The sequence below is a fragment of the Ammospiza caudacuta genome, chromosome 1 (assembly GCF_027887145.1).
Source record: "Ammospiza caudacuta isolate bAmmCau1 chromosome 1, bAmmCau1.pri, whole genome shotgun sequence".
NCBI classification, from domain to species: domain Eukaryota; kingdom Metazoa; phylum Chordata; class Aves; order Passeriformes; family Passerellidae; genus Ammospiza; species Ammospiza caudacuta.
In genome coordinates this window covers 115,238,802-115,252,259 of record NC_080593.1, presented here as the reverse complement: position 1 = coordinate 115,252,259, position 13,458 = coordinate 115,238,802, and the positions used below count along the sequence as shown (strand labels likewise).

Genomic DNA, 13,458 nt, shown 5'->3' with positions numbered 1-13,458 from the left:
CAGGAACTGGACTCAATGGTTCTTGTGGTTCTTTTCAGGATATTTTGTAATGATTCTAGAATTATTTGAGCTGTGTGTGGAGTAGCAGAAGTTTATGGCTGATTGAGTGTTCTCTAATAGCTCTCAAGTTCTGCCACAGAGCTTGCTGGTGTGTGAGGCTGCCTTTCCAGCAGCACACAGGACCTTTGTAGGAAAGCATTGAGGGGCTGAAGCTCTGAAAAACAGTGTTCATGAAGCAACTTTATGTAAGTTGCCAAACTAATTAGGTATGCTAAGCATAAAGCATGGAGAGTTAAAAATACTAATGAGGAGCTTTTAATCTGGTTATTAATTATGAGTGCACCAGAGCTCATATTTTCAGTCTGGCATTGCCTTAAAGCTAGATAAAATACAGCAATACATCTGAGTATATTGGAACATAAGTGTTGAAATACAAAAAACTAATTTAATTTTGGATTTAAACAACCTTTTATTTCTGAAAAGCTTAGTGCTTGGATGTTTCTATAACATCTGTCAGTTTTCTCACCTATTATAGAATTTGAACTTTTTGAAAGGCTGAGTAGGGATGACACTAGCAGTGTTAAAGTGGTAGGGGAGCATGGACTGTTAAGCACCTTCTGACAGGTTAAGTCACCACCTTGCTGTGACAGGCTGGCTAAGTTGACAAAAAGCTCCCATTGTCTCTCTCTGCAGTGTATCATAAGTCAAACAAAGCTAATTTTCTCCCCTTCTTCTGAAGAATATAACTTTTAAGGTTTTAACTCTCAGACATGTTATATTTATTTTATCCTACTCTCTCTCTTGGATGCTGTGTGAACATTCTATAAAAGAGAAACGTGTTTAAATACCCTACTATGAAAATTCCAGCTAATACTCTCCACCTGTAATGAGTACTTTGATAAATCACATGAAAATTTTGAGTGTGGAGATGGAGTCTAAACATATGGTCATGTTCAATCTAATTTTTGGTCATTATTGTATATTATGCTCTACACTGCTTCCCAGTTTAATACATTTCTTTTCTCACTGTGCTGTTCTGATACATTTGAAACATTCCGAGTATTACAAACCAGCTGCTCCTAAATAGAAATTACAGCATGGAAAGTTTAGTTACTGATACTGCCTTCTGCAGTAGGGATGGGCTTTATTTCATGTGTTCTGATGTCTTGAAAATCTGGTAGGAAGACCTTTAGTCTTTCTCCAGCACAAACCTCAGTGGTAGGAAAAATTTTCCTGAATGCCAAGCCTGGCTTTTTCTCACTTTCAGTGAGAGACTACTGTTTGTAAAAATATCACATCTGGTCTTCTAGATTTGTTTTGGTTTTTTAATAGCATGAACATGTGCCTACTTTTCACAGTTTGTGAACCTTTAGACTTGAGACTGAGGGGAAGATGGCAAAAGTACCTAGTTTCAGATCTTCAGAGATGTCAGTAAAAAGAATCTGTCTAAGTTAGTGCCACTTGCAGATTCACATTGTCATCTCTGTAGGGAATGTTTTCTTGTTTAATTCATAGTGGAACAAGCCTCTGGGGCATACTGTCCTTGGCTCTTATTTGCTAAAGTAGCGTTCCCCCTGGCATGGACTTACAGCTTAAGTGAAGGAAATGACACACTGTTTGTATGTGGGAAGCTAGATATTTTTTTGTGTAGATCTGGCTTTTGATGAGTGTTGGGAGCTCTTCTGTTTCATTGCTGTCTCGTCTCACCACACAAGCTGAGTCCCCTGACTGCCACACACTGTGATTTAAGTGCCTACTTACTAAGCTTTGCATTGTCATAAAATTTGTTATTCAGCAACTTCAAGGTTTTGTTTCCCTTGTTCTTCAGACCTGGGGAAACAATAAACATTTTTCCTCTTGCTTCCACTTATTCTGGAATCACAGTTATTTCACTCAAAGCAATTGTGTTTTTTTCCTTGAGTTTAACTGGTACAGAACAATTTGGCATATCTGTCTTTGACACGTGTGACAGAGGTAGTCAGGTTTTCCTGAAGGTTAAGTGAGAGAAAGGTTAGAAAATAAAGCTTTGCTCTGCCACAATAAGGCTTGATGCAAGTGCTGTGCCTGGAGCTAACAAAGGAAAACTTGTGGTACTTGAGTTGAGGGAATGCCATGGGGCAGCTGAAGTAGCATTCTGCCTAAAACACAGCTGTATCATTTGACTGTTAGCTTAACTTAGAGACAATTAACTCCTAAGTAATTTGAGTAGTTCATTACAGGCTGCTCAACTGGCTTTCCCTTAGGGGTTTTTAAGTCAGGGATTAATGGGGGGAAATCAGACTGTCAGGCATTCTCTTAAATGGTGAAGCTACATTGGCAAAAGCAGTAACTGCTGTCAGCTTTTCAGATGAGATAAGTTCAAGTGAAATATTCCAGTTACATTTGCATGTTAAATGATCATGCACTTGATGAATCGAGGAGCAAAATTATCTTTATCATCACTTACTGCCTGTACATGGGAATTAATCCTGAGTTTCAATCTGACTTGAATTGTGTTAGTCATGGCACCCCATGCTGATATTAGGAACCAGTGTAGTTGGTTGACCCTGGGTGCATGCACCCACCAAAGCTGCTGTTACTGCTCTCCTCCATGGCTGGACAGGGGAGAGAAAATACAACAAAGGATTCCTGAGCTGAGATAAGGAATTTGGGGAGATACCACTCACCAAATACTGTCACAGGCAAAACAGGCTCAAATTAGGGATAATGAATTGAATTTATTGCTAACAAAAAACCAGAGCAAGATAGTGAGAAGTAAATATCACCTTAAAAGCACCTTTTCTCCACCCCTCCCTCCTTCCAAGCTCTGCCTCCTCTCCTAGGGCTACAGGTAGATGGAATGGGGGTAATGGCCAGTTTGTCACGCGTTGTTTTGTCCCACTGGTTAGAGAGAGGAATACTTTCCCTGCTCCATAATGGGGCCCTGCCATGGGAGATAGTTCTCCATGAAGTTCTCCAACATGAGTCCATCCCATGGCAAGAGCCCTCCCCAAACTACTGCAGCGTGGGTCACTCTTCTGCGGGGTGCAGTCCTTCAAGAACAGGGTTCTCCAGCATGTGTCCCTCCACAGGGTCACAAATCCTGCCAGCAAACCTGCTCCAGTATGGGCTTCTCTCTCCATGGATCTGCAGATCCTTGTCAGGACCCTGCTCCAGCACAGGCTCCTCCCAGTCATTCACCAGCCTGGGCGTGGGGCTCCTGACCTCCTCCTTGATACTGACATGAGGAGTATGAGTATGTTGGCAGGTGCTAAACAGTGGGAGTTAGGATGTGTCACTTGAGCATGATCAAGTATGGTATGGAAGCAGAATTCATAAAGGGCATACTGAATGAAGCAACAAATTGGGCAAGCTTTGAATATGCAGCCGGTTCATACATGGTTTTCTAAATGCACAGCCCAGAGAAATTACTTGCTCTCCCATCTTTTAAAATGAGGGATTCTGCAGGGAGACAGTTAAAAATCTGAAACTGCCTAGGATTTGCAATATGCTGTATTTAGAAGCTGTTACTCTACAGATAGCTTCTGTACAATGCCTGCATTTGGGAGTGACAATTGCAGGGTGTAGTGGTTTCTACCTGGCAGCCACGAAGTTTACACCCACTGTCACTCCTTATTTTTTCCTCTATCCCAACACTGAAGTATGGAATGCTTAATAGAGTAGTAGGCTTAAATCTGGGAAACAGTACTTACAGGATAATGACTTCCATTATATTTATTTCTCCTGGTTCTTAGCCTTCATTATCGCTACAATTCCTTTTCAGTAGTTAACAGAAGTTAACTAAATGAAAAGTTTGACAAGATAGTGTCTCTGATAAAAAAGAATCTTTTTTAAGACAACAGTTCCTAGCTAGAATGAGACAAGCAAAAATCCAGTTAATTGCAGGCGCACTTGATATCTAGTGGAGTGTTCCATCTTTTTATTTGCACATAAATGTGTATTCTTGTAAAACTTCATCCCATGTAGGTGTAGAGGCTGTGGTTTTTTTACTGGGCATATGCTCTCTGGGATTCACACTGTGCTCATGTTTTCTATCATAAGATCCCTACTCTTTGCAGAAACACTTTTTAATATTTCTAGAGCTCATGTTAGCATGGAAGATATCAGATGTTCTTCTCAGTTTGCATTTTCTTTTTTCAAAGAAATTGCTCATTTTCATGCATTATGCTGAAAAACATGTCACCAAAGTAGTAACTTTTTGGTAATTTAATACTTCTGATTAGTGTTCTTTAAAAATTTGATTTCCTGATAGGAAAATTCAGTGAAACACTATTGATGTTGGTCATTCTTACATAAAAACCTCTTAAGTGCTGTAAGCAAGAAAATTCTTTGTGGTAACTAAACCTTATGTTTAAATATAAAACTTTTCAAACCATGTTGCAAGTTTAAGTGGGTCTTTTAAATTCACGGAATGGCTCTGTGTGTTAGTTCATAGCATATCTTATAAGTGAAAAATGGCTAGTGCTTTTTCTCCCTAATAGAAAGACACACATTGAATTGGATTTCACAGTTTATTTTCTTTTAAAATCAAATGCTTAAGTCATAGCTTTGTTATAAGAGCTCATTGATCTGCTGTCTCTTCATAGCTTGTATGTGAAGTTGTGAACTGGAAGTCTAGAATAACTCTTCCTAAGATTGGACAAAACCAGGGAAACTGCTGAGAGGAAAGAAGGTTCTTGTAGTGTCTCAGTTTGAAGACTCACATTAATGCTGCATTTGATGTTGTAAGGAGGGCTTTGAACCATGCTATGAGTAATATTTTCAGTAATCATGATAATCTGTAGATTGTCTATTAATATTACTGCATTCAGCTGAAGAAAGGGCTCCATTTAGAAACACAAAGCCCCTTTCATGTAATGTTCATAATCCTTCTGTACAACCATTCAAGCTGTTTAGTTTTATGTGCACATCAGAATGTTGAGCATCTCTTTACTGTGAATAATTAAACAGAAACAATGTCCTAGATTTTGTTTATCTCAACAGCTGGCTTTTGTTCTATTTGTTTGTATGAAGTGGAATCTGTTAAACTAAGTATTGAGACTTGCAGAGATGTTTGCAGTATCTTTTCTCTCTTGAGATCCACAGCCACATTAATAGGTCAAGAAGATACAGGGTTAAAATCACCATAGTTCCACTGAAAAAGATAATTTATAAAAATCTTCAGTTTGGTTTGTTGGAGGACCAAGCTGTTTGGTCAAAGTGACTTTGATTCTGCTGTGTAGGTTTGTTTTGTTGTTTTTATTGTTGGTTTGTGATGACTTAGCTTCAAAACCACTCATAGCAGGCATCGGTATAATAAACACATTTTATATTCTTTAATACCATTTTTAAATTGGACTATTTCATAATGCATAAATCCACTGAGTCAAAGAAGAAAATTGTGTTCAGTAAACAAATGACAAAAGAAAACACAACAGCAGTTCTCCAGTGGTAGCACTCCAACTTGGGCAGTCTTCCCAGCCCAGCTCTCTAGGAAGATGTCTCTGTTTGTTACTTTACTGCTTTTACAGTTGTTCTCTTCCTGTTAACTTTTGTGAAGAAGATGATACTGAGGAGCATGTAATGTGCATATATGTATTTTTTTTCTTCTATACTATATATAGAAAAGATATATAACAATGTGCAGCATTATAAATTTGGATCCAGCAGTAAGACAGGTTAATATTACATATCAGGAACCAAATATTAACATCACTTCAGGTTTGATTTGAGCCTGGCTTCTTTATTTTATTTCCTGCCTACTGTGACTCTGTGGGGAGGCAGATGCACCTGTGGTGACCCCTGTGGAGCTCCACTTGCCTTTCCCCAGCCACCACCAGTGTTAATGTGACACTGCAGTAACCGTGTTCAAGGGAGCTTGTTTGTAGAAAGCAATTCACTGCAATTCACTTGGGAGTTAAATGAACAAAAAGTGCTGTCTCACCAGAATAGCCTGACTGCCTTGTGAGATACAGGCCTACACAGCTGGAGTGGGTTACAGGGTGGATGTTCCAGCTCTGTCTCACACTGGATTAGGTGGAGACTGGACAGATGGTTGCAACCTTGTGGTGGTGTTGCCACTTCATGTGTACTGCTCAGAGGTTCCAGGGATAGTTAATCTGTGCAGTGTAACACTTACAAGACAATGTTTTCATGGGTTAGTTTAGCCTGCTTAGAGTTGGGAGTATATCAATTGTGTAATTCAAATACTTACTTGTAAAAAAATTTATTACAATAAATTAGTAAAACTGGTCCATTTCTTTCTAGTCTAATAACTTCTCTCCAGGTTATTAGACCTCTAGCAGAAATGTAACATAGGGCTGGCAAAACTGATCAATTGTTCAAACTATTCTATCTGCTGCCTGTGCTGTGAACTTGTTTGTTTAACTATTTGTCATATTTTTATGATTTTTCTGTAAACAGTATATGTTGGCACTGCCTTTCGAGTTTATTGAGTCAAGTGGCAGACTTTTTGAAGGATTTCTTTAGAACTAACTTTTCAATTTTATTTTCAAAAGTATGGGAATCTAGGATTATGTTTAGGTAGAGAAAAATAAAATCAATATTTTTATTTTGGTTTTTGTCAAAGAAAGGCATTCTGTCTCTTGGGAACCTCAGTTTGCTAAACCAAGCCAGAGATTGCAGATATTTGAGAGTATCAAATATTTTTGATAACTTCTTTAATAACCAGGATGCAAGAGTTAAATGTAAGAAAAGAGAAAATATGAAAATGTAATCCTTCCTTTATTCTGTGCTTCGTCTCCTTTTCTTCCTTTGCCCATTAATTTTCAGTGTCCTTTAAAGGACAGGTAAATCTGACTGCACTTGAATTTGGAGTATAACGCTGAAAGTAGTACTATTTAAACTTCAAGGCTTGTTTATTTTAACACATGGCCCCTAGGGATCTGTTGTGTGTGTCTTGTCATGCTCTTCTATCACAGATTGTTTGTTGTTTGACAATGATCTTTTAGTCTGTGTCTTACCATACCCTTCTATCATAGATTGTTTGTTCTTGAAAGTGATCTTTTAGTATATGGTATATTTAGTATAAAATTTGTAGGTGGTGTCTTGTTCTAGTTTGCAATCTCCTTATTCCATATTCACTGAATTTACATGTTGCATCAGTTCTGTGTGCCTTTTCATAAATAAACTTTAAGCATTTGTTTCAATTATGACATTTAAGTATATCTCTGCTTCAAGGTGTCAGTAGCTCTCATGAGAAACAAAAACTGATTAAATTAAACAAAAGGAAGAGTAAGAACTTGAGATAAACTGAATTCTTGTATTCACCTGTAAGCTTCTTTTTCTTCTTGGAAAAAGCACTTTGGGAACAGCAGAAAATATGCTTCTAAAAAGAGGCCTCAAAAAGGGGGAATTTCTACTGTGGAAGGAATCTCACTTGGTTGTTCTAGTAAGAATGAAAAGATAAATTTGCAAATGGAAATTACTTATGCTTCACTGTCAGACTTTTGGGTGACCAGGGAAGTGAAAGTGTGTGGTGTTTCAAGTCTTGTTGGTCTGAGCTTTAATTGAGAAATGGAAGATTGTATAGCTAGTCTCAAAAGTGTACTGTAGTCTTGAGTACTACAGTTGCATGTTTGGAGCTTTTCTGCAGTGCAGAGGTAATATTTTTTATTCTTTTAAATTTATAGTGAATCAGTTGTTTCATGTTTGAATGCTGTTATGTGCAAATGCAAATTGTTTGCACTAACATCATCTGCTTCTAATAAGGACAGTTTTATTTTGAAGGAAATAAGAAGATGGCTAAAATTGACTTTTTTATAAAGGCTTTTCTGTTACAATGTGAGTAAAAATGGTTTAAAATATCTTGTAGTGGTCCAATTCTTGACTTTTAGCTTGCAATTAAAAAACGTAAGCCTAATACCTACCTCATTACTTTCCATTGGAGCCTGCACCACAAATCTCAGATGCTATTTTGATTATTTTATTAACTGATTTGTTATCTTATGACAAGATCCATCCTTTGATCATACCTGCTCTTATAGTGCAATGTGTTGAATGCTTGCATTCTTACAGGTGACTTTAATTTTGTGAGGTAAATAGTAATTTTAAAATCCCAGTTTTTCTCTTAAGATTTAACTAAGTATCAGTGCAGGATAAAGTCTTAGACCCTTAATTTGTAATAGCATGGGGATGGACACTTACGTCCAACTTAGGAGTGAAATTTGGAGCTTATAGTTCTTCTGAACCTCCTAATAGGATGAAATACCAGTATTTATAAAATATATTTGAATCTTCTTATTATTTTAATATGTGTTATAGCAGAGGGAGAACAGGGTCCTACTTAACATTTTGGAGCAAGTCCAGAGGAGACCTGTGTGGATGATTTAGAGGCATGGAATACCTGTGCTTTGAGGAGAAGATCTGAGTTGGGATTGTTAAGCCTGGACAAGAGGCATCTCTGGGGAGATGTTAGAGCACCTGTACAGTACCTAAAGGAGGCCTGCAGGAAGGCTGGAGAGGGGCTTCTTACAAGGCCAAGGGATGATGGCTGCAAAATAAAACAGGGCTGAGTTAGATTAGATATCAGAAAGAATTATTTCCTGTGAGGGTGGTGAGACACTGGAAGAGGTTCCCCAGAGAAGCTGTGGATGCCCCATCCTGTGGAGTATTCAAGGCCAGGTTGGAGGGGGCTCTCAGCAGCCTGGTGTGGTGGAAGGTGTCCCTGCCCATGGCAGAGGGTTTGGAATCAGATGATCTTTAAGGTCCTTTCCTACCCAAACCATTCTATGATTCCATGTTCATCTAATCTAGACCATGCAATAATAACTTGTCCTGGGTTAACCAGTGACCCTCAAATGGAAGTGATAATTTTCTGTTTGGTTAAGTGATCTTTCTAACAGCTTGTAATGCAAGGGTTTTGCATTTCAGTGGCCCTGTGTGGTGGCTAAAGAAGTGATGGGGTAGGAACACTGTGGGATTTTCACTTGGGTTTGCAGCATGACAATGTAGAGATGTAACTGCAAGTACTCATTCTGTATGGGGAAATGGGATGAGAGCTTTTCCTTGACCCTGGAGTTAAACCTTACACCTAAAAAGTTTTGTAGGGAAGATACTGTTCTACTTACTGTAGAAGTTGAATGTGTGTGTGAAGGCACTAAGTACCTACAAAATGTGCTACTGCTCTGCTGCCTTGGAGATTTTTGCTGACTGCACTGCACTCTAGTGGGGTTTTTAGAAAGCCTTGGCCATGCATCTGAAGCAGTGTAAGCTTTGCAATAGTTGTAGCTGTCTGCTGATTATTAAATATTTACATTCAATATGGTTCATCTGTGCTTTAAGAGTAAATATTTTTGTGGGCTTGTAATATGATGAGCAGAGCCATGTATGCAGCAAGTGTCAATTGGTTTCAGGGCTGGATGTCAGAGAAGAAATGCTAGAATCAGTACATGCATATAGGCATTGAAACAAATGAAAAAAAAAGGCAACCAAAAACATAGAGGGAGCAGAAAGAGGTTTGATGAGTGTGGAAGCTCTTCCATAGCTGCTGTCTGTGTTTTTGGATGACGGTTAAATTTTGTTTTGCTGGTACAGTTTTGAGTTCTGCAAAACCACAAGAGAGCAGCTCATTTCCTTCTTTGCCAGCAGGAGCCTCTACTTTGAGGGTGATAACCTGTCTGTTACAAGCAGGAGTTGTATCTATTAAGTGGAGCCCAAACATTAAAATACTGTGATTTTACAGCAACACCTGATGGAGCTGTAAATGAAGGTGCTAAACCATAACATATGGTTCTGCATACAAATTATGTGTTATTTTCTTTGCTAGAGGTGTTTGAAGTTAATGTTTTATAGGAACTTTTGCTTTTCTGGATGCTTAATGTTAAAACTAAGAAAAGTGGTGTTGGGTGGTGCAGTTGGAGTGCTGTACTTCAATTGCAATGCATAAGGGACAACTGTTCAACAGGATACTAAGCTGAAAACTAGTTTTTGAAATGTGCAAAAACCCTGATCTTTGAAATTTATTTTCTTAATAAAGCAAAAGCACATACTCTTGAGTTATGTAGGGTTTTCTTGAGGCTTCTTTCTGAACACCATCCCTCTGAGATGCTTCTAGTGCTTAACCTGTGTAGGTTGAAATATCTGTGTAGTGAGAAAGCACAGTACTAAGTGTATGATCAGCAGTAGAAAAAGAACGCCTACATTTCACAAGTCCTGAAGCCTCTCTTTCACTTGATACAGTGGTACAATCATTGTGTTTTCTGTGACAAGCAGCAACCCAGGTACTATTATTAAGGACTGCTTTCAGCTTTTTTTGTGGTTCTTTTTTGTGAAGTGTTGATCTGCTTTCACAAGAGAAAGTGAAGGACTGTAACATTCATAAGAACTGTGCAGTATTTTTCCATGGAATTTAGACACTGTTGCTCAGGGCAAGTGCCAGTAATCTGGGAGATGTTCCAGTGTTGAGAGGAGAGATAGAAAGTAAGTGGCTTAATGCACTTCAAAGTGCAGGTGAGGAAAACACTTCAAAGAAGATGTTGGTATACAGAGGGCCTGGATTGATTATCTTTTATTTTTCTCGACTTGAATATGTAGTTTTTGAGTCAGTGTCTGTTTGCTTGCCTGTTGTATTGCCAGTATGTCCTTTGTGTTACATGTGCTCCTGCAGCTGGGTTGTGGAAAGGGATACTTTCAGATGTTTTGCCATAGCTTCTATAATATATGTTTAACAAGCAAAATTTATCTGCTTTATGGGTGTTCTGTGTCAGTTGTCAGGGCTTCTAAATGTTCCCATTAGGCTTTTTCCTTTTCTAGACAGCTTGGTTATGTTTGGTTTGTGTTTTATTTTCATAGGGCAGATGATGGATGCTTGGTGTGCTCATTGTTCCTCCAGTTGACATTATTTGAGGGATTAATTCTAAACTTAAAGCTCTTCTTTCTTTATAAACTTTGTAATTCCCACTACTGATGCAGTCCCCACTCTCCAGAACATTTCTCAATCTAATTTTTTGTTGTATTTCAGGGAATACCTTGGGAAGCAGTTGCAGTCAGAACAACCTCAGACGGCCACTGCACGGAGCTAAGCACCTCCATCAGTGCATGCAGTTTGTGCTCACAACTACAGTGTGTTTCTCTTTAAATGAATACAAAGGAAATTCTGAAATCACATGCTCTTTGTCTTCTACGGGTGCATAAACATTCCAACTTTCTCTAGTGTTGTTGGCTTACTAAAAATTTGTTTAACTAGGTCTGCTGATTATGCCTATTAGCTTCTTGTTCTATTCTGAATGTATATGAAGAAATGTGGCTAATATATTGCATTTGTTTTATGTATTTATTCTCATAATAAAGACATTTATTAAAGGATATCCGTTCCATAATGGATATTATAATTAGCCTAGAAAAATTGTTCATTTCTTTTAATGGCTTATCAGTGTTGTCACTTTCCAAGAAAAGTAAGTTGTCCCCTTATGTCTCAGACAAATTAGTAAGGCTTTGACTTAGTGTTTCATAGAAAGTGCAATAGCCTGAGAAATATTGATTATCAATACTAAAACATATACCAAGTCTCAAAATAGTGTTGAAATTGTATATAAAAGCAAAGGTATGGGTAGGGCTTTTTTGGGAGGGTGGGGTAGTTTTTTTGTTGGAAACTACATTAAAAAATCTGGAAATGAGAAGAGGAAAAGAAAACAATCACTCCTCCATCAGTGAAAACACACCCTCAAGATTATAAGTCCAGCTGTATAACACCAGTGGTTAAGGCTGTAGATCAGAGATCAAGTTGAGGGTGTGTTTGTTTTTTTTAATGTGCACTACTAGCTGCTGAAATTGTAATTTCATGGAGTTTTTGGTTATTGAAAATACTTGTAAATGTTAGGGTTCTGGTTTCATTCCAAAATCCATTGTATTTCTTTTATATTAAGCCAGATAATTTGGCTATCAATATTTTCTGTGTTTTGTGTTCAGTATAAAATATGTAATCAATAAACTTAAGCTGATCTTGGCTTGGCATATGAGAGCAGTTTTGTTGCATAGATAGAAGCCTGCTCCAGGCACTTGCAATACCAAGCAGTTAATATTCTTGTGATTCATTATTAGAATTAAAAAAAAAAGTGAACATAATCTTGTCAGTAGTCATTTAAGGTGCAAGTCTCTGAGGAAGCTTTGAGTACTTTGTCATCAAGTGAAAAGACTAATTGGAAAAACTCTTCCTTATCCAGCCTGGATTTTCATCATATGTAATTAAAATTTGACCACTGTTGCAATGGAGAGAGAAGAGAGTTGGAGGACTACAAGTTGATGATTTCTTGTCTGCTTAATTAAAATTGGATTGTGTAGCTTAAGGACTGTTGCTTACTTTTGCATATAGAAGGCAAAGGCCTTGATATTGTAGTCAGTATCACAAGACTAGAAAGAATTAACCCTCACTCCAACTAAAGTCAGTTTATGTGAGTAGATCTTAGCTTTGCCTATTCCCACAGTGCTGGGGGATACGGGTGGTGTGGGAAGCAGCTGGGAGAACAGGGGTGCACCTACACTGCCATTCTTACCTTGGGTCAGTTAAATGCTCTTGGAATGAATCTCTGAGTCCTCCCTGCATTTCACACTTCAATTTACATTGTGTGGTGGTGTCAGCCCATGAATGGGGTTCTTCTCCAATCAAGCTGAGTCTCAGGATGCACATCTTGCATGATGTGCATCACGCTGTACATCCTGTGTGTCTTGGCTACGTGGCAAGCGTTCAGGCTACTGCACCATGTAAGATTTTGTTTGAAGCATGGCCTTTAGAAATGCATGCAGAGTGAATGCTGAATTAGCACCAAGTGTCTTGCTCTACAAAGCAGCTTCTCATGTCACACTTGACAATGAAAGCAGGGCCTAAGACTGCTCTAAAAGGTTGGTCCTATGGTTACAGCTGTAGTGTTGGGTCCAAGAACTGTGGCGTGGCATTAATGAGAAAGCAATGTCTCCCCACCTTCAAAACCAAAAGGTTTCCTTTTCCAAAGGGAACACTAAAGCACTGCTGGGTAAGGAGATCTGGATTGAATTGTAGAAGTAAACATGATGAATACTACCACTGGAAACCTCTTCGTTTCTTCTGGAGGAGCTAGAAATAACCAAGTCGCTCGTAATGTGAAACAAAATTGCTTACAGGGCTTGACCTAAAACATCTGAGTATTATTTTCATGTATTATACAAATAAATTCTCCTCTCCTGCTTTGCTAGTATTATCCTGTGCATAATTTAGTTCTTCATCATGTGGCGTGTTTTTAAGCTGTGTGATACCTGACATTCACTGACATTTAGTTACCACCTTGTGTCCAACAGCTCTCTAATTAAAGCAATGGTTCTGAAGTTTCACTTACATCCCTGTATGTTATTGATGTCCTGGTGCCTGTGAAACCTGGAAGCCTGCTAGCTCTGAGGTTTCCAGCTGCCAATGGTAACATTCAGGTGGCTCAAAGCTTGGATCTGAGTGAGTTCCTGCCAACAATTGTACCTTAAGAAGCCTGGAAA

At 38.4% G+C, this 13,458-nt stretch overlaps 1 protein-coding gene across 2 annotated transcripts in view; it reads left to right on the top strand.

The window, feature by feature from the left end:
• ATP6V1H (ATPase H+ transporting V1 subunit H) overlaps nucleotides 1–11,952 on the top strand; it is a 47,703-nt gene extending 35,751 nt beyond the window's left edge. For both annotated transcript variants that reach the window (XM_058805903.1, XM_058805913.1), the window contains exon 14: nucleotides 10,961–11,952. In XM_058805903.1, the coding sequence (XP_058661886.1) occupies nucleotides 10,961–11,021 (61 nt within the window). In that variant the 3' untranslated portion in view covers nucleotides 11,022–11,952. The remainder of the gene's footprint in view (nucleotides 1–10,960) is intronic.
• Nucleotides 11,953–13,458: the final 1,506 nt, after the last annotated feature.